Genomic DNA, 19780 nt, shown 5'->3' on the forward strand with positions numbered 1-19780 from the left:
TCCCACAGATGCTCTTGCAATCACAGAGGCTAGGAAGAGCCTGGCATGGCTGAGGAGCAGAAAACAAACATGCATCGGGGGAGAACCTACTCTAGGGTTTTTTGTCCAAGTTATCATGGACCAGACAATCCCTTGCCTGGGAGAACACTCTGGAAAGAAGGGGAATAAGCAATAGGGTGGGATCCCTGGGTAGTACCTTTGGATGAACCCACTTCATTCCTTAACATCACACCTGACCCCCAACCTTGGTATGTGCATATGTGTGTGTGTGCATGGTGCATGTGTGCATGTGTGTGCGTGCATGTATGTGCATGTGGGTGTGTATGTGTGTGCGGTTGTATAACAGAGCTCAGTTGGTGCACACACCATGGAAGGAATTCTTCGTCACCACCACCATAGCTGTTAATTAAATTATTGAGTGTGTGCCCTTGCCAAGTGTTTGTCCTCTCAGAAACTCTAAGAAGCACGTCCCTTATTAACCTCACTTTGAAGATAGAAAACTGAGGCTCAGGAGTAAAATGACTTCTCCAAGGTCACAGAGCCATACGTGGAAGAGCTGGGATCTGAACCCAAGGCTTCCTCCCATAAGCAACGGCCTTTTCTTCTTTTTGAGAAAATCCAGCATCTTCCCAGAGTGCCCTCCCACAAGATGGAAGCATCTGGAAACATCGTGTAGAGAGGAAAACATTTTCTGAGCCTTCTAAATGCCAGGGACCGAGCCTTAGGTGCAAATCTTTTCTCTTTCACTTCCTAGCTAGGGATCGTAGGCAAGTTACTTCATCTCTCTGAGCCTTGGTTTCCTCATCTGTACAATGGGGATAATGATGGCCACTCCTAGGCTCCCTGTACACAGTCATGTCATTTGGAGCTTTGGACTAAGAGCCAGGAGACCTCAGTTCTGGCCGCTGCTCTTCTTGGGCTGGGAGAGCTGGAGTGCAAAATGGTTTCCAAGCTCTGCTCCTCTGTGTGCACACCCTTTGCAGCAAGGCTTCGAAGCCTCTGCCATCAAGAAATGGAGTCTGTTTCTCCACCCCTGGAATCCGGGCTGGCCCTTGCTTTGTGACTTGCCACAGGATGCGGCAGACGTGATGTTGCTAGTCTAGGCTCAGGAAGCCACCGATGATTCTGCTCGTTGTCTTGGAAACCTGGCCAGTCACCATTGGAAGAAGTTTGAGCTGGCTGTTGGAGGCTGAGAGACACATGCAGCAGAGATGAACCATCTCCACCAGGGCTTGCCTAGACCCCAAATCACCCCAAATACATGAGAAAGGTCAGCTACAATCCACAGAACCATCTACCCCACCTGTAGCTGCCCACACCCAAGAGTGAACCAGCTGAGACCAGAAAAATCACCCCTCTGACCCGTAGCAATGCTACAAGCTCGCTGTTTCATGATGCTGAGTTTCGAATACTTTGTTACGCAGCAGTAGCTGACTGATAGAGTGGGCTGGGGCAGGCTCCTCCCATCTCTGGGCCTTAGTTTCTTCACCTGAAACATGATGGAATTTGGGCTCTATAAACTTTGCTGTCCCTTCTTGGATTCCTTGGAACGTTGGTTCTGGGGAAATTCCATGTCCCTCTGCTGATGCATTGGAAGATATTTATTTCTATGGTGGCTGTTTCACCCATGATCTCTGCTGGTGTCTGAAAATCTTTGCTTCTGGGGCCCTCGACTGCTGACTCTCCCTTCTTGCCTGGCTCTCAAGCTGAACGCTTGCAGCCTGAAACAGTGACATCCCCCGAAGACTGAAGTGTCCCTGGACAAGGCACTTAATTTTTAGGGTGTGGGATTACCTTGCACGGAGCAGATTGGCAGCAGCTGGAGAGAAATAGTCTGCAGCCATCAATCACACGGTTATTGAGGTTTGCGATTAGGTCCTTTTCCTTCCTGGTTAAAGAACTGTGCTGGGGCCCGTAAACAGGAAGAGATTTAGGACTGGGCTTTACTGTGGAGCCAGGGAAAGCTGGAGCTTGGTTGAAAATGTGTCTTTCAGAGATTTATGTATATTTACAATAGGTGCCTAGGACATGGGCGCATGTCTCTGAGCCTTGGTTTCTTGTTCTGCAAGATGGGGCTAGAGTTCTCTCCCTGGTGGAGCGCCTCACCACCATTCACGGTGTGCTTAGGACATTAGCTTTGGCCCCAGAGGCCCGAGTTCGAGTCTTGACTTGGCCTCTTCCTAGCTGTGTGACCTTGGCAAATGAGGTCATCCCTCTCAGCCTCAGTTTCCCTATTTGTAGAAAGGGGGCTAGTCATAGTGATCCCAAATAAGTTTCTTTGTAAGAGTTAAATGCGTTGATATGGATAAAGCACTCAGCAACTGGCGTATAATAAACGCTCAGTAAATGTCAGACATTGATTTGGATGATGCTAACGATAAGGATGCCAGCGTCTCCATGAAGTAATGCACACCCAGCATCTAGCATACATTCGGTCTATAATGGGGGTGAAAACAGAGTCAGCTGTGGGTGTTTGTCTATCGTGTGTCAGAAACCTTACTAAGAACTTTACTTATTCGATTAACTTCCACACGCACCAGCTCACTCTTGCAAACACTGAACAGCTATTTATCGAGCACCCGCTGGTGCCAGGCTCTGGGAATGAAACGAGGCAGGCAGCAGCGCCCACGGTCACAGAGCTGGGAGCAGCAGTCAGGAGGGCACTGCAGCACTGTTGGACTCCGGATGCCTTGCGGCTCCTCTGCCACGTGGTCACGGCCTCTGCTCGGCTCCTGCCGCCGCACCAGGTTGTCTTCCTGGTCCTAGCTCTGACTTGCTGTGTGATACTAAGTTAGTCACCTCCCCTCTCTGGGCCCTTCTCCGGTCTCCCATTCTTTGCTGCCTTCACCAATAATTCCTTAGTTGTTTTACCCACCTGTCCATGCCTTATTTTGAGAGCGAGCGAGCGAGATTTCACGCGTCCTTAAGGATTTAAAAGGTTCATGCTCGGTTGTATTTTAGAGTTAGTGACAGGTTCATGATGGGTGAGGGACTAGGTACTGGGGTGTGGAGGAGGTTCAGCCTGGGGGGTCCTGACTCATCTTAAGATTGTGTGCCCCCCCTTCCCACCCCCAACCCCAACAATGCAAGGCAGGGGATCCTAGGTAAAGCTGCAAGTCCGAGCATCCCTTTGGTGCCTAACTCACGCTTCCACTCGCTTGAACCCTTTGCTCTCGTGGGCTTCCCAGGCTGCCCTGCCCCCATCACGGCCGGACCAACTGACACTCTCTTCAAGATTCTGCTTGGAGGTCACCCTCTCTGTGACACTTCCACAATCTTGCAGAGACAAACCCAGCACCCCACATGTCTCTATCCCCACCCGGCCATCCACAGCACTTAGCCTCCTTGTCGCCAGGTCTAACCCGGCCCTACGGCCCTTCCTGAACTGGACCAAGGCTCGGGAGCCCCTGCTTCATCCCAGACACGTAGCCGGTCTCCCCAAAGGCCTTTCAAGTCAATGAAAGTGGAGGCTTCAGTGTGTGTGCGAACCTGGCTCTGCCTTTACTAGCTGTGTGACCTGAGGAAGCCATGTAACCTCTCTGTGCTGTGTTTCCAAATCCCAACATGATGCTAATATCTATCTGCCTTAGGGGATTCTTGGTCATCGCAATCTCCACTTACGAAGCGCCAACGATCCGCCAGACTCCAATGTGCTCTGGAAACATTATCTCTAATCTGGGCAATCCCCCCTCTGCAATGACCCCTACTTACATGAGCTCTAAATTATGCAATTATCATCTCTAAATAATAATGTGCACGTTCACTATTGCTCATGGATATAAACGACGCAGCTCAGGGCCCAGCACATAGTAGGTCCCTTATAAATGGTGACTCATGAGAAGCGTTAACTTAAATGCCCGCAGCATCAACAGACCCACCCAGTGGACAAGAGAGGAAAAGAATCCCCACATGCCGGGCACATGGGGCCACGTCCGTGAGACTCAGCAAACACTGCCCTGCACCTACTGTGGGCAACCTGCCCACCTCAGCCTGCAGTGCAAAGCTTCTTCCTGGCCACAGTGATAAATAACCATCGCAGACACTTAGGCAGGGCTGAGGGGCCCTGAGGACAAAATTATTTTTACTATCAAACCCAAATTGGTTTACTAAAACTGTCAGCGGAAACCAAACGAGATAAATTAAACGCAGCAGCTCTCGGGCCTCACATAACCCTCACTGGTGCGATGCTATTTTCACTCCCTTGGTGGGAGGAAGGAGGTGCCAAGTCCAGATGCCGCTCTGCCAAGTGTGTGCCAGAGTTTGCCAGGGAAAGCCTTGGGCTGGCGACTGGAGGACCGGGCTCCCTTCCGCAACACTTTAATCCTATTAGCTTCCTAACGCCCCTCTTCTGCTACCCAATTTGGGCGAATCCAGATTCTCCAGGGCAACCTTCAAGGCCCTGCCAGACTCGGCTGCCACCTGGCCGTCCTCCCGCCTCGATGCCACTCCTGCATCCCTGAGCTCCGGACACCCAGGGCTCCCTCCAGCTCCTTCCCAGCTGGTGAGGGTCCCCCAGCCTAGAGACAAAGCCGCAGGGTTTGAACCCCAGCTCTGCCAGTTCCGAGCCAGGTGATCACAGTCTTCCCTCTCTCCGAACCTCCGTTTACTCATCTGTAAAATGGAGATAATCACGGAGCCCACCGCCTGTGCTCATTGTAAAGGTGCCTGGGATGGGCTAAGTGCTCAGCACACATTCGAGATGGTGGGCAAATGAGAAGTGCATGGTGTTTTCCTGCTTCTGGACCTTAGCACATGCTGTTCCTTTGGGCTGGAACACTATTCCCTCCCATCTTTTCCCATCTTCTGTCTGATGCCTGGAAGAGATGAAAGCAGAGTTCCCATGTTCTCGTCTCCTTATCCAAGTCTTGGGGACGTGAGACCCCCACCCGGGAGGAGCACCGTGAGGAGAGGACAGCTGAGCCCAGCAGAAGGGAGGGGACCGCAGTCAATTTCTTGGGGAATAAAGCTGGATGGGGCCCTGTGCAAGAGAGGCTGGGAAATCAGGAGTTCATTTCACTGTCTCCCGGCTGAAGACAGATTATTTGCCCAGTAACTTCTAAAAGGGGGTTCATAAACCAGGACCATAAATTTATACTAATCATGAGGGCAATGGGGAGCCATAGAGGTTTCCTAGAGGAAGCAGAAGGCTTCCTATTGGAAACTTCAGCTAAGAAGACCCCAGCCTGCCTTGGATCCTTTGCCTCTGTAACCACTACCCAACCTCCATTCTATAGCCGTGTTAAACTTCCTTCACGTCACTAAGTAGGTCACGTTCTCTCTCACTACCAGGCTTTGCACATGCTGTTCTTGCTGCCTGGGACACTCGTCCTTTCCCTCCATCACTTACTTTCTTTTTCATCCCAGCTTATAAGTCACCTCCTCCTGGAAGCCCTCCTTGATTTCGCTCAGGCTCCCTCAGTTGCCTGCTCTCCCCATTGTTGCCCTTGTTACACCGCATATAGTTTCTTGTCCTCCTCACCCAGTAGACAGTAAGTGTGGACACCGTTCCACTTTCCTCACAGCTGCATCTCCTGGGCCATGCTAGTGCGGGCACACAGTAGGTGCACAGCTATTTTTTTCAGAGTTAATTAAGACAACCTAATCCATGCTTTTCCAAGATAAACTACCACAGAAGGAACAACTATCAGAGCCTTTCCAGTGTATAATATTGTGCTTGGCTCATAGAAGACACTAAAAAATAAATAAATAAATCTTGAATGAATGAGAGAGACAAGAATGGGAAGAAGGGGAGACATTCTCATTGAGCAGTGATGCTTCAAACCTGCCCCTAGCAGCCACAGAAACACCAATGTTCCATGATCCTCTTCACAGCTGAGAAATACTGGGGCCCAGAGAAAAGCCCAAAGTCACACGGCTGGGAGGTGGAGGAGACAGGATTCTGACCCAGGTTGACCCAGGTGCACAAGGGGCAACTGCACAGAGCCTGCAAATCCTTGACTCAACTGGAGCAGGAGATCCTGGGAGAGCCGCCGGGGACACTTCCACTGTCTCTAAGGGCCAGCCTCAAAAGAGACTCGCTAATAATTTTGCAAGTAATCTCCCTCTTCACTTGCGAGGTTTCTCTGCAGAGCCTGACAGCCTCGAGTCCTGCTGCCCAGCCGACTGGGTTTGCACATCAGCCTCGTCCAGAACCCTGAGCCCCAGAGGTCGTGGCTGCATCCAGAGAGGCTCATCAGAACTTGGCACTCCCCCTGTCCCCAGCCACAGTGTCAGGTCTGCCGGGAAGCCCTTTCTTCTGCTTCTCCAGACACCACCATCTGTCCCTGTCCCCTTCTCCACTCTGTCTCAACGGGGCAGTGGAAAGAGCATGAATGAGCAGCCGCAAAGTCTGGACTCAGATTTCAGCTCTGCTACTTGCTAGCCGGCGGCTCTGGTCCAGATGATAGGATGATTACTTTACCAGGGTATTTTTGTGTGTGAGAATTACCCAAGATACACATGTTTAGAACTCTCATTGGTGCATCTAGCTCAGAGTAGGTGCTTCCCCAATCCCTGGGGAGTGGGTGGGGGGAATTCTCATCGGAACATCTAATAGGTGCTATCATGGAGAACAGGAAACAGGCACACAGCCAGTAAGTCTGTTCGCTGCAGCACTTCTTTGTTTAGAAGTAATTTCCTGAGCAACTACTCTATCTCAGACCCTGGAACAGAGATAAACCTGACTGCAAGGACCTTCTGGTGTAGTTGAGAGAGACAGACAGGAAATAATCTACTGCAACACAGAGAGTAGGTGTCATACTGCCCTCCTCCTCCTGGTAATACTAGACATTCAGTCCTTTGAAAATGCTGTGCTTGCTCTTGCCACAGGGCCTTTGCATATTCTATTCCTTTTGGGTGCATTCACTCCAACTCATCTCTTAGTTCTGGGATTTAACATCAGACCCCCAAGGAAGGCTTTTCTGATCTTCCTCTTTATAGCAAATCCCTGTTACAGAATCTCCTAGCACGATTGATGTAAGCCTATCCTTACATCAATGGCCAGAGTTGCAGTATACAAGGATTGGTGTATGTCCTCATTTAATGCCTGCTTCTCTAGTAGAAAGAATTTCCTGAGCTTAGGGACGTTGTTTCTGTGTGTATGATGCTGTTTCCTTCACCATTGGGACCCCAGTTCTTTGCACAGCCCCTGCACATAATAGATGCTAATTTAATATTGGTTAAAAGAATAAAGCGGGGTGGGGGGAATGGGAAGAGATTAACCAGAGAACTTATATACACATATGCATAACCAGTAGACACAGACAATAGTATGGTGAAGGCCTGGGGGTGGGGCAGGGGCTGGGAGGAGGGAGGGAAAGAGGAGGGGGTGGAAATTGGAGGATATCTGTAATACTGCCAACAACAACAATAATAAAAAGAATAAAGCAGGACCGTTTTCTTCCTCAATCTGATGGGCTGGAGGGGCCCACCAATAAGCACTCACAATTGGATATCTAAGAAGATCCGCTTCTCCTCCCCTACATGGATCCTCCAGATACAATCTTCACCTTCCGCATATGGCTCTGGCCAGTTTGGAGACAGCACCACCCCAGCCACAGCAGACAGCTCCCCACCACACATGGCTGTAAGAGACACAGACAGACAGACACACTTCACTTATGAGGAAGCCGATCTGCCACAGCGGTTGAGTGTGAACTATGAAGTCATACAGCCATGGCTCGCCGTGCACGGCCAACAGGTGCCTTCTCCTCGGGGAGTCCGTGCATGTCTGCGGGATGATCGGATTAGGGCTGGCCACCTGCCTCCTTTAGCGGAGGGTTGGTGAAGGTGCACCTTGGTCCTTTCAGGACCACGGACAGAGCTCAAAGTTCTGAATGATGTCTCAACAACCCTCTTCTTCCCTGGGCGGGGTGAGTAAAGGCTAAGAAATGGTACATTCAGGTCAGGTGGGTCTAGATCCGAGTCCTGCCTCTCCAGGAGCACACTCTGTGGCAAGGCAGGTCGCTCCTTGGAGAGTTAGTTCCTCTTCTCTGTGAAGCTGGAGTAACACCACTGTGGACGTCATTGGGTTATTCTGCAGCCTAATTGAACTCAGGGGTGTCAAACACAGCGCAGTGCCCGGCACAGGTAAGAGCTCAGTAATTCTTAGTTAACGTCACTGTGAAAGACCCCAGCTCTGAACTGAAGCAGAGCGATGACCGTACCTGGTGCCTGGCCCTTTAAATCCCGCTCTGTGTTTACCGCTTTGGAAAGTTCTCAATGTGGCAGAGGCCAAAGCGCCAATAAATTCCGCTCTGTTAAACCAGCACATTTAATACAGAGATCAATCCCTCACCACGGTGGGGCTGTTATTCCACGTCAGCCACCATCCAGGTGGTGGCTGCCAGGAGTGGGGTTTCTCTTCATTACGCCCACGCTCCGCAGGGGTCCAGGCTTGAGGTGGCTCCGCAGCGCTGAATATGGGAAATGGGGAGGGCAGAGCACTTGGGCCGGGGCAGAGGAGGGTTCTGCACAGCCAGTGCTGTCCAGAGGGCTCAGATCACAGGTCTCTGAGGACAGAGAGACCTGGGTTCCATTCCCGCCTCTGCCAATTACCCTCCTTGGGTTCGTAGGCCTGTCACGTCACAGCTTGTTTCCCCTCTACAAACGGGGCCAAAAGGATGGGTTGTCGTGAGGATTAGATCAGATAATCACACACAGCCCTTGGCGGAGTGCCTGAAACAGTTTTTGCATGTCTATGAACAACCATTATCATCATCATTGTTAATTGGGCTCAGGACCGCCCTGTGTTGTTGGGTGAGTTGCGCACCACACAAGAATGCATAGGAGACGGGGTGCCTGGGAGCTGAAACCTACGCCCAGATCTTGTCGCTAAGCTGCGCACCATGGGGCCTGTGCTTGGACAAAGAGGCATCTTTTAAAATTGATCAATTTTCACGATACAGTTTTGTATATCCAGTATGACGTACAGTGATGTGTTTATAAAACAAGTCACCTTTGCATAGAAAGTAGGCTGGACGGAAGGGCACGGTATTGATTTTATGTAACGGGCAATGGGATGAGACATGACTTCTTGTCTTTCCATATTTTCCAAATTATCTTTCATGCTAATGAACTATGTTTATAATGTTGGTTTTGAAAAATTTACATTGTGCTGTATGACTTTTAAAGTCTCTTCTGGGTCTAAGAATAAAGGATTATAAGAACTCAAAGCCATTCAATGAAAAAGAGTTTCATGACATGGTGCTTGTGCAATAATATTATTTTCATTTATTACACACACACAAAATAAAATGTATTGATTTTACCCTGGCCAGGTAGCTCAGTTGGTTAGAGCATCGTCCCAATGCACCAAGGTTGCGGGTTTGATCCCTGGTCAGGGCACATACAAGAATCAACCAATGAATGCATCAGTACGTGGAGCAACAAATCAATGTTTCTCTCTCTCTCTCCCTCACTCTCTCTAACATCAATCAATCAATAAAAATTGACCTATTTTGTAATTTTCTCAAGGACAGCATACCTGACCCAAAGGACAGAAGCCCGGGCAAGGGTCGTGATGCTAAAATTGGTTTGTAAAGTAGTGACGCGGCTCTAAACAGAGGCCTTGGTTTTCTCATCTGAGGGGCGGAGGTCGCTGGGGAGCCCCAGAGAGAGGGGCAGTGGGGTCACTCACCTCTGCACAGGGGCTCCGTGTCATTCCAGTAGGGGTCCCGCACATTGACGCACTCAATGATGGCTGGGCCCTGCTCCAGGGAGTGGCCGGGGTCACAGGTGAACTCCACAACGGTGCCGATGTTGTAGGTCAGGTCGGAGGTGGTGAAGTTCCCATTCTGAATGTAAGGCTCATAGCAGTGGCCTTTCTCAAAGGCTGGGGAGGGGGCACAAAGAGGGACAGCAGCTCGGGTGCGTCGGGGGGCTGCTCACGGGGCTGCATCGCAGAAGATGGGTCCCTTCCTAAAGTTCAGGGATGCTCCCAGGACAATGGGCTCCAGATCCTGTGACCTGGTTCCGGCGGACCTGCTGAGGACCCTCGGCCATTTATTTGGCTTCTTGGGGTCTCATAGGCAAAATGGAACTAAGACTCTCTGACCTCCCAACCCTGCAGAGCTTTTGTGTTTAAATTCCTTGTACTATCCCAGATGGATTCTTTCCCCGTCCCACAACTGACAGTCCTGATTTCTACCGCTTGAAACCATGTTTGTCTAAGAGAAAGACCAACTTTTCTTAGGGAAGACAGAACAGAGAGTTCCCGAAGGGCATCCTTTCTTAAAGGGCCAGGGCTGAGCAGGAGGGGCCTTGCTAAGGACTCGCAGAGGAAGAGGTGGCTGGATACTAAGAGGGCTCACTCAGCAGAGCAGAGCTCAAGGTCCAGACGCCAGCTGGACAGAAGTCTTATCTCCATTTTCTTCGAACTGTTGGCCTTGGTCAACTCACTCAGTTCCCTAACCTCAGTTTACCCATCTGAAGACAGTAACAGCTCTCACGCCGCAGTGCAGTAAGCACTGAGTGCACACTGGACGTAAGACCCTGGGCACATGGTAAGTGCTCAGCAAAAGGCAGATGTTGTTGTTAGTAAAGCTAAGTCTGCTTTTGGAAGTCCAGGGGTTAGTCTGGCCACTGGGTCTCCCCTGTCTTTGGGCAGCCAGATTTGAACCTCCCGGGACCCAGCCCCAGCCCTCCCCTGATTCCAGCCCCCCAACCTGAGGACAGGGGAGGCCCCCGTGGACCCTCACCCTCGAACCGGATGTTGAAGGATGAGGCTGCCCGAGCCTGGTCAGACGTGAACTCGATTCGGATGCTATTGCCCTCGCTCAGCAGGCCCTCGAAGGGGACGCTCTCGGTATGAAGAGAGTCGTAGAGAAGAGCGGACTTGTTGGTCAGCCCACTGTAGACCATCATCCTGGCGGTGGGGAAGGAGAGGAGGGCTACTGAGGGGTCTCCTCGGGTCACAGCCACACACAACGGGGGTGTGTGTGTGTGCAGTGAGCACCTCTCATTCCCGGCTCAAAGCCCTGCTTTGCCCCTGACATGCGGACAAGCTGCTCTATCTAGTGGAAACGGTTTCATTTTCTGTAGCATGAAAGAGTTGTCCTAGATTCATGCACTGACTCTGAGGCCGCAGGGAAAGTGATGTGGACGATGGAATAAACCAGACTAGTTAGTTGATATTGGTTATTATTGCTAAAGGAAAAGTTGGAATTAATGAGACCCCATCATTCCTGACACAGTGGTATATATAGTTCAACAGTTAGAATCCTGACTCTGTAACTTCTGAGCTGTGTGACTTTGGACAAGGACACTTCACCTCATAGAGCCTCTGTTTCTTCATCTGTAAAATGGGCACAGTCTCACCTACACTCTAATGTAGGTGGGACTGTGCCCATTGAGTGTCTGGAACAGAGCAGGCACATAAGTCAAATTTATTCAGTATTTGACCCCTAACAGGCTCTGTCTCTGATGTTCATTTCCTAAGAGTAGTTGGGGAGTCAGGAGTGCTGATTTCTAGTTTCCAGTGCCCCACCGACTAAGTTCACATAAATCTCAACGCATCTGGGGCCTCAGTTTCCACCATGATGAAAGGAGGGATCATAACATCTTTCCTACCGATTTTATAGGTGGGCTTTGAAAACATGGCAGGATAAAGTGGCCTGGAAAATAAAATGCGTCAGACAGGCTGTCAGTATGCACTTCTACTGTTATTAAAACCATCTGATACTTGACTCTTTGCTAGCCTTGGTATTTCTACAGACGTTATGCAAAAGTAGAGAAAGAGTATACCAACTGGGTAAGTTATTTTTATGGAGTCATAAACAGGCATTTAAATCCTTTGAGTTTTGTTTACTGTGACCCATAAAAGGCTTTACGTTTTGTTGCCCAGATGACTTTCTAGTGTCACCGAAAGACACGAATGTCGGATCCAGTGTGCTCACTTTGCCGGGTTTTCCACGTGACGGAGATGAAGCGGGGGCTGAGGGGAGGCCAGGGGCCCCTCCCAGAGTGAGGCGGCACCATGTCACAGTCTCTGACCTCTGCTGACTCTGTGGTATCTTGCAGGCCATGCTCCAGGAATTCCCTTTTGAAGAACTAAAGCCTCTGGCAAAGGTCACTCTGGAGGAAAACCTCAAGGTCTCGGAATCTCTGTAGCCTATTAATCTTCCCAAAATAGCAACTTTCTAGTTATACTCTCTTGACTGTCTGAAATAATAATCAGTTTTTATTTCAAATCCATAGATAGTCTATAGTCAAATGGGTTTGCAAAATACTGCGTTAAATAAAAATTAAACATCCTCCTGTCTCTGCAGGACTTGTCAGTACCTTTGCTGGCTAATGTATATTAGTACCTCCCAACACAGGGCTAGGGTATATGGTGTCCCCCAAACGTGTTTGATCAGAGAACACACCCTTCATGCTGAATATTATAGCACTGGAGTTTAGAAAGACTTCATTTTGGACCCCAGGTTACCTTCCCAGCTTTTTCTGAGGTTTAGATCGAGGTCCCCTTTCTTATCTAGCTCTAAACTCTTGCAGTTTATATCATGTGTTGTTTTAGCTTTTTTCCTCAAGAAAGTATGTGGAATAAATAAGATGTAACGGCCCTTTTCTTCTTAGCACGAGCGTCTGCATTTTGTGTGTGTGCTGACTTCGAAACTCAGGGAACTTCTACGAACTTCTCTCCCTATGGACACATGAGAACTGGTTTTCCCTGGTGGTCGTCCACTCATACCTCCCGCAGACCTTTGCGGGGCCCCATAGAAACTGCGAGTGAAGACCGGCCGGTGTGGCTCGGTGGATTGAGCATCGTCCCATGGACTGAGAGGTCCGGGTTCAGCTCCCGGGTTGCGGGCTTGATCCCCAGTAGGGGGCATGCAGGAGGCAGCCGATTGATGTTTCTCTCTCTCTAAACTATCAATAAAAACACATTAATAATAATAAAAAAAACTACGAGTGAAACGATAGTACCAGTGGCTCTGGCTCATTTATCACGATGCCAATAACTTTCAGAAGACACTTACTTGGATGAACCTTTTTCTTTCTGCCCGCCCTCATCATCTGGTGTGAAGTAAGCGCGGTTTATTCTGCACCATGCAGAAGAGGCAGACCCAGCGCCCACACTAGAACGTGTCCTGCACCAAAGGTTCCCAGGTTTGGCTTCTTCATCAGTCTCCAGAAGGAAGGACTGGGGCTCTGTTCCCCGAAGTCCCCCAGGTCATTCTGTTGCTACCAAGAAGCCATGTTTTGACGCCCCAGTTCTACACCTTGCGGGTTAAAGCTGGGATTTATCGGTATGGAGTGGACTCAAGAGTTGGGTAAGTTATCCAGCAGTCTGGTGTTTTCTACAAGAACCCTTCCTCCTTAATGAGGCTCATGGTCTAGGTTTGAAACTTCAAAGAAGCCTGGGCATTATAATTCTAAGATCAAAATCTGATCAGTTCCAGAATTCTGAGGTGCTGGCTTTCTGGACATGCAGTGAGCACTGTCGGCGCCCTAGCCGTACCCCTTCAGCACTCACTGCTCACAGATTGCCTGCTGGCCTCTTACCCAGCGTCTCTGACAGTCAGCCAGCTCAATGGCGCAAAGGGTGGAAGGCAATGTTGGGGAGTACGTATGCCAGGAGCATCCTTCATCCAAGCAAGTAGCCCAGCTCCCCTGCCCCTCCGAAAGGACCATCTGAGGTGTGCTCAGCAGTTTCCCAGAGATCCCCCCGGACGAGCCCAGCTGCCCACACAGTCGCCAGCGTAGTAACGCATACTGTGTTGGCTCTCTTTTCTCCCTTGCTCTCATGCCTCTACCAGCATTTTCTTTTTCTTTTTTTTTCATCTTCACCCAAGGACATTTTTTCCATTTTTTATTCAGATAGAGTGGGAGGGAGAGAGAGGAAGAGAGAGAGAGAAACATTGATGTGAAAGGAACACATCGAATGGCTGCCACCTGCACGACCAACCAGGGCCGGGGACAAACTGCAACCGAGGTACGTGCCCTTAGCGGGAACCGAACCCGGGTCTCTCTGGACTGCAGGCCGACGCTCTAACCACGGAGCCAAACTGGCCAGGGTTCCACCAGCATTTTCTAGGATCAACTCCCAAATAAACCACTTTCCCTCACATCCTCGTCACCTCTCTGTTTCCAAGGGAACCAAACCCAAAACAGCAAATCTAAGCAGCGAAGGTCCTAGTTTGCAAGAACGTTCAAGAATATCCTAGCGTAAGGTCATAGCACGGTACAGTTTTAAGACTCTGGATTCTATGTCTCTTACGAGGAGCTATAGATATGCTCTTACTTAGATATTGTCTTGTGGCTTCTCCCTGCCTTTTTCATGAGCACATGTCGAGTTTTTCCATGTCAACTTCTTATTTTACCAGGAACCAATGTTCTCCTGTTCTCCGTGAAGCCTAGTATGTGACTGGGCACAGGGCAGGTGCTGAATGAACACTCTCTCTCTCCTTGTTCAGCTTCAAAAAGGGATTTTTCAGGGGAAAGAAAGAGAAGGCAAGGTGACATGGGGGGGTCTGGATCCCCTTTTGCCTCACCCTGCTGTGTGACCTAGGGCTTGCCCCTTTTCCTCTGCAGGCTCTAGCATCCTTACCTGTGAAAGGGACAGATCAAAGCTGGTGATCTCGAAGACATTTTCCATCCTCTCCAGCTCTTTCTTTCTTGACTTCCATGAGCCAGAATTTCAGCCGTCTCAAGACTGAATCTCTAGCCGCATTCTAACACCCTGGGAAGGAATGGAGATGGCCGGGGACCCTCAGAGGTTTACCTGTCCTTCTCATGCAGCGACCACCTCTCAAAGTGAAGATGCAGCTTCTGGCCCTCTGGAGCTCCGATTGTCCACACGCAGAACTGACTCCCGTTGGCATTTCCGGGGTAACTTGGAGAGAGGACGTGGCCAATGGTGGCATTGTGCACAGTCCCTCCACAAGGGGCTGGACCGGAAAGTAAGGGTGAGTGGGTGATGAGAGGAGAGAGAGAGAGAGAGAGAGAGAGAGAGAGAGAGAGGAAGTGAGTATTTCATCTTCTCCCGATCCCCATCCCTACCCTTTCATGGGAGAAACTGGATGGTAAGAGAGAGACCCTGGAAAAGTCCTGTCCTCCTGAGTGGAGTTTATCCTGTTGGAGAGGAGATCTCATTCCATAATAAAATAATAAAATCATGCAGTTCTAAACGATATTCTATTCTCCTCTACCAAATCGGTCAAGGTAAAGAGCAGCAATAAATTGGAGATGGCAAAGGTGCTGGAAGTGGTCACTCGCGTTCAGGACTGGTTAGAAAGCAAACTGCATGCCCTTTCCGGAGGGCAGGTTGGTGGAAAATCTAGACGGTATTTTCAAACACTTTGACCTAGTAATTAAGGTCTTGGGAATTCATTCTAAGAAAAATATTTAGAGCTTTTCGCAGAAATGTATGAATGAGGATGCCCACTGCTAGACTCTTTTCTAAGAGCCCCAAATGAGAAACAACCCGACTGTCTACTCACAGGTGCTTGGTAAAATAAATACATTCCACGGATAGTTTGTAAAAATCATACCCTCCAAGAATACTTGAGACTACAGGAAAATACTCACTATTATTTTAAGTTAAAAAAAAGTAAGACAATGGTCTGCCATAGCTATTTCAATGAGTTATAGGCAAGGGTCAATCGAGACCATGAATATAAAAGCGATTTGCTCCTATATTCTATACTTTTATATTTCTTGAAAACACATTTCTTAGCCCTGGCCAGTGTGGCTCAGTTGCTTGGAGCATCATTCCGTACACTGAATTGTCAAGTGCTTTTCAGTCAGGGCACATTCCGGGGGTGCAGGCTCCATCTCCGATTGGGGCACGTGTGGGAGGCAACCTATTGATGTTTCTCTCTCCCATCGATGTTTCTCTCTCTCTCCCCAGCTCCCTTCCCTCTACCTCTAAAATCAATTTTTTAAAAAAGCATGTCCTTGGGTAAGGCTTAAAAAGTATATATTTTTTACCAGAATCATAGAATATTTTTATCATTAAAAATCTAAATGTGAGCCCTGGCCGGTTTGGCTCAGCGGTTAGAGCGTCGGCCTGCGGTACAGAGAGACCTGGGTTCGGTTCCCGCTAAGGGCACGTACCTCGGTTGCAGTTTGTCCCCGGCCCTGGTTGGTCGTGCGGGTGGCAACCACTCGATGTGTCCCTTCACATCGATGTTTCTCTCTCTCTCTCTCTTCCTCTCTCTCCCTCCTGCTCTGTCTGAACAAAAAATGCAAAAAAAATGTCCTCGGGTGAGGATTAAAAAAAAAAAAAAATCTAAATGTGAGACAATGAGTTCACTGTAAAATCGTGATGATAATTCCACCCTCTTTAGATAACTGTGGTGAAGAACCAATAAAATGACACATGTAGAGGGCTTGGCACAGTCCCTGGCACAGGGTAGGTGCTCTAAACGTAGCCCGCAGTGCTGTGCTATGGCTCAGGAGCCGAGGAGGTGGAAGACACTGTCCGTGACGGGGGCGCCGGCCATCTGTCCTGCCCCTCGCTCGCTGCCTCTCTGTCCCCCTTTCTCGCCTTGTTAAAGCCAACTGATAGCTCTGTTCGGTTTCAGTTCGCCAGCCATGGCTCTTCATCCATCTTTCTTAGCACAAATTGAGGCTTAATTCCTCCTTGATTTCACACTTAGATAAAAATTAACGAGAGAGAGGCGCAGAGACCCACTGCCCTGTGATTGCTTTTTTCGTTGTTAAAAGCAAAGAAGAAACATTCAGAAGGGCCTTGGGGGAACAAGACTGCAACGAGGAGACCGCAGAATTTATTAGCAGCTCTCACTTGCTTTTCGGAGTCCACTGATTATGAATGCCTGGGGGGCAGGAATTAGGTTTATTGTTCTAAATGTTCTCCTTGTCCATGGCTCGTGGCCTGGGACATAGTAAGCACTCAGTTAATATGGCAGCCTATAGCCCGCTGGTCACCATCAGGACTTTTGAGATTCTAACAGGGTTTAGCTGAGGATGGTCAAGGCCTTGCCCACTGGAGCAGGAACAGCGCGGCATGGCCCAGTGCTTCCCAGTCTGCAATGTGCACACGAATTACACAAGGAGCATGTTAGGATGTAGGCTTGGATCCGGCAGGTCCTGCATGAAGCCTGGGATTTTGCATTTCTAATTATCTCGCTGGTCTGCAGACCACGTTTTGTGTACTGAAGGTGCAGTAAGGGAAAGAGCTCCGGAGAGAAGGGTTCTGGACTCAGTTCAGTTTCTGTCTGATGACTTGGGGGCAAGTGAGCCTCAGTTTTCTCATCTGTATAATGGGGATAATGATTCCTTCTCAGTTTTCTCATCTGTATAATGGGGATAATGGTTCCTTCCACCACGGAGGATTGCTGAGGATTTATTGCAGCCCTGGCATGGTGCTCTGTATGTATTGACTGGGCTCAAAATATGGCAGCAGGCACACCCAAAGCGCAAGCAACAAAAGAAAAGATAGATAAATTAGACTTTGTCAGAATTAAAGACTTTTTTTTTTTTTGCATCAAAGGGCACTATCAAGAAAATGAAAAAAGTGGGGGAGAATATTTGCAAATCATATATCTAATACAGGTCTAGTAGCCAGAATATATATAAGAACTCTTTCAACTTAACAATAACAAGACAAACAATCAGATTTAAAAATGGGCAACGTACTTGAAGAGACATTTCTCCCGGAAGATACACAAATGGCCATTGAGCACGTGTAAAGATGCTCAATATTATTGGCCATCAGGAAAATGCAAATCAAAACCACAATGAGATACCACTGCACACCCACTAGGATGGCCATGACAAAGAAAAGAAAATGTGGAAGATAAGGAGTGTCAGAGAGGACGTGGAGGAATTTGTACTCTTGCACACGGCTGGTGGGACTGTAAAATGGTGCAGCCGCCGTGGAAAATAGTTTGACGGTTTCTTAAAAAGTTGAACATAAAATTACCATAGGACCCATCAATTTCACTTCTGTATATATACCAAGAGAAATAAAAACATGTCCACACAAACACTTGTTCACAAATGATCAAGGCAGCATTGGTCATACTAGCCCAAAGTGGAAATGATTCAAAGGTCTACCAATCAGTGAACATAGAAAACATGGTCTTATCTATATAATAGAATATTATTCAGCCATAAAAAGGAAAGCAATTTTGATACACGCTCCAACATGGATGAACCTTGGAAACAATACGCTAAGTGAATGAAGCAAGTCACAAAAGACCACGTATAATATGATTCCATTTATATGAAATGCCCAGAGCAGACTTCAGAGAGACTTAAAGCGTATTGGTGGTGGCCAGGGTGGAGGGGGAGGGAAGAATGGGGAGTGACTGCTAATGGGGACAATCATTCCTTTGGGGGTGATAAAGATGTCCTGGAGCCACGCAGTGGTGACGGTTGAACAATACTGTGAATGAACTGGATGTCAGGAATGGTAAATCTTACGTGATGTGGGTTTTATTACATAAAAACATTTAGGTGGCAATACTCAATGGTATCTCCTTCTGGGGTGACAGTTTAGCCCTAAGGTCAGTCTTTTTTTTTTTTTTTTTAAATGCTTTTATTGATTTTAAAGAGAAAGGGAGAAGGAGAGAGAAACATCAATGAAAGAGAACATCGATCAGCCGCCTCCTGCATCCCCCCCACGGGGGATCAAGATCACAACCTGGGTATGTGCCCTGACTGGGAATCGAACCGATGACCTCTTGGTGCATAGGGCAACGCCCAACCAACTGAGCCACGTGGGCCAGGGCCCTAAGGTCAGTCTAAGTGCCCTGGAGGCTGGTCCCCCCTCCCACCGAGCCACCCCGCTGGGCCCGGCTGCGGCGGGAGTGTACCTGAGCAGATGGGCTCCTGGCTGCTCCAGTGCGGCTTGGAGGCATTGATGCAGGTCAGCGTCTTGGGGCCCTGCAGCTCGTAGCCCGGGTGGCAGTGGAAGTGGGCCACCCCGCCTGAGTGCAGGTCCATCACGGTGACGTCCCCGAAGTCCGGCCGGCGGGGAAAGTTGCAACTCAGCATGAAGGCTGGGGAGAAGCCAGAGGCAGACAGTCACCCCTCCGAGGGCAGAGATACAGAACACGACCCACATCCTGGGGGCCAGTGTGTGCGGCGGAGGGAAGACGGGGTCCCTGGTGACCCCGGGGAGCTGGAGGAGGGCATTTTACGTCCCTTGTAGATCAGGTGCTGAGACAGCCAGACGAGCACCTCGGCTCAAAGCCTCACCCTGCCTATCTAGACACAGCAGTTTTGGGGTGAAAAATGAGTTCCCAAACCTCATTTGAACCCCTCTCCCCATGGCCCTCCCGCACAACCATCTCGGGGTTGTTGCAAAGGCAGACTTGTGGACCACAGCGAGAATGACACGCGCTTTGGAGACGCCCGAGGGTAGGCAGACGTGAAAACAACTCTCCTGGGCCGGGAGGGCTGGGCTTTGGGAGGAGACCAGGCTGTTTACATTCTCACTCCATCACTTAGGACATGTGTGACCTTGAGAGAGTGACACAGTGCCCTGAACGTCACTCTTCTCGTCTTTCCAGTGGCGTGGATAACGGTCCCCGTGTCCCCGTGGTGAGGATCACACGGGGAGCGCAGAGGAAGCCTCCTGAGCCCAGGGGGCGCACAGGCAGCACCCACTCCCCGGGGGACGGAGGGGGGCACGCGGCCTGGCCGGGCTCCTCAGCGGACTACGGTTCCATCCCTCCTGCCACGCAGGATCCCCGTGTTCCCAGTGCCCATTAGGGGATAAATTCCAGTTCATGACTCAACAAGCCAGTCCCTCCTAGTTTTTAAATGAACAAAGACAATCATCTGGAAAAGCTGTGAAGAAACGGACATT

At 49.5% G+C, this 19780-nt stretch overlaps 1 protein-coding gene across 1 annotated transcript in view; it reads right to left on the minus strand.

Moving 5' to 3' along the window:
- SEZ6L (seizure related 6 homolog like) overlaps nucleotides 1–19780 on the minus strand; it is a 103667-nt gene that overhangs the window by 41385 nt on the left and 42502 nt on the right. Inside the window, exons 7-11 of the mRNA XM_036277287.1 lie at nucleotides 18783–18968; nucleotides 14723–14888; nucleotides 10698–10864; nucleotides 9638–9832; nucleotides 7445–7583 (exon numbers count right to left, since the gene is read on the minus strand). Of these exons, the coding sequence (XP_036133180.1) occupies nucleotides 7445–7583; nucleotides 9638–9832; nucleotides 10698–10864; nucleotides 14723–14888; nucleotides 18783–18968 (853 nt within the window). The remainder of the gene's footprint in view (nucleotides 1–7444; nucleotides 7584–9637; nucleotides 9833–10697; nucleotides 10865–14722; nucleotides 14889–18782; nucleotides 18969–19780) is intronic.

Source organism: Molossus molossus, unplaced genomic scaffold (assembly GCF_014108415.1).
Source record: "Molossus molossus isolate mMolMol1 unplaced genomic scaffold, mMolMol1.p scaffold_m16_p_22, whole genome shotgun sequence".
In the NCBI taxonomy this organism is placed as follows: Eukaryota; Metazoa; Chordata; class Mammalia; order Chiroptera; family Molossidae; genus Molossus; species Molossus molossus.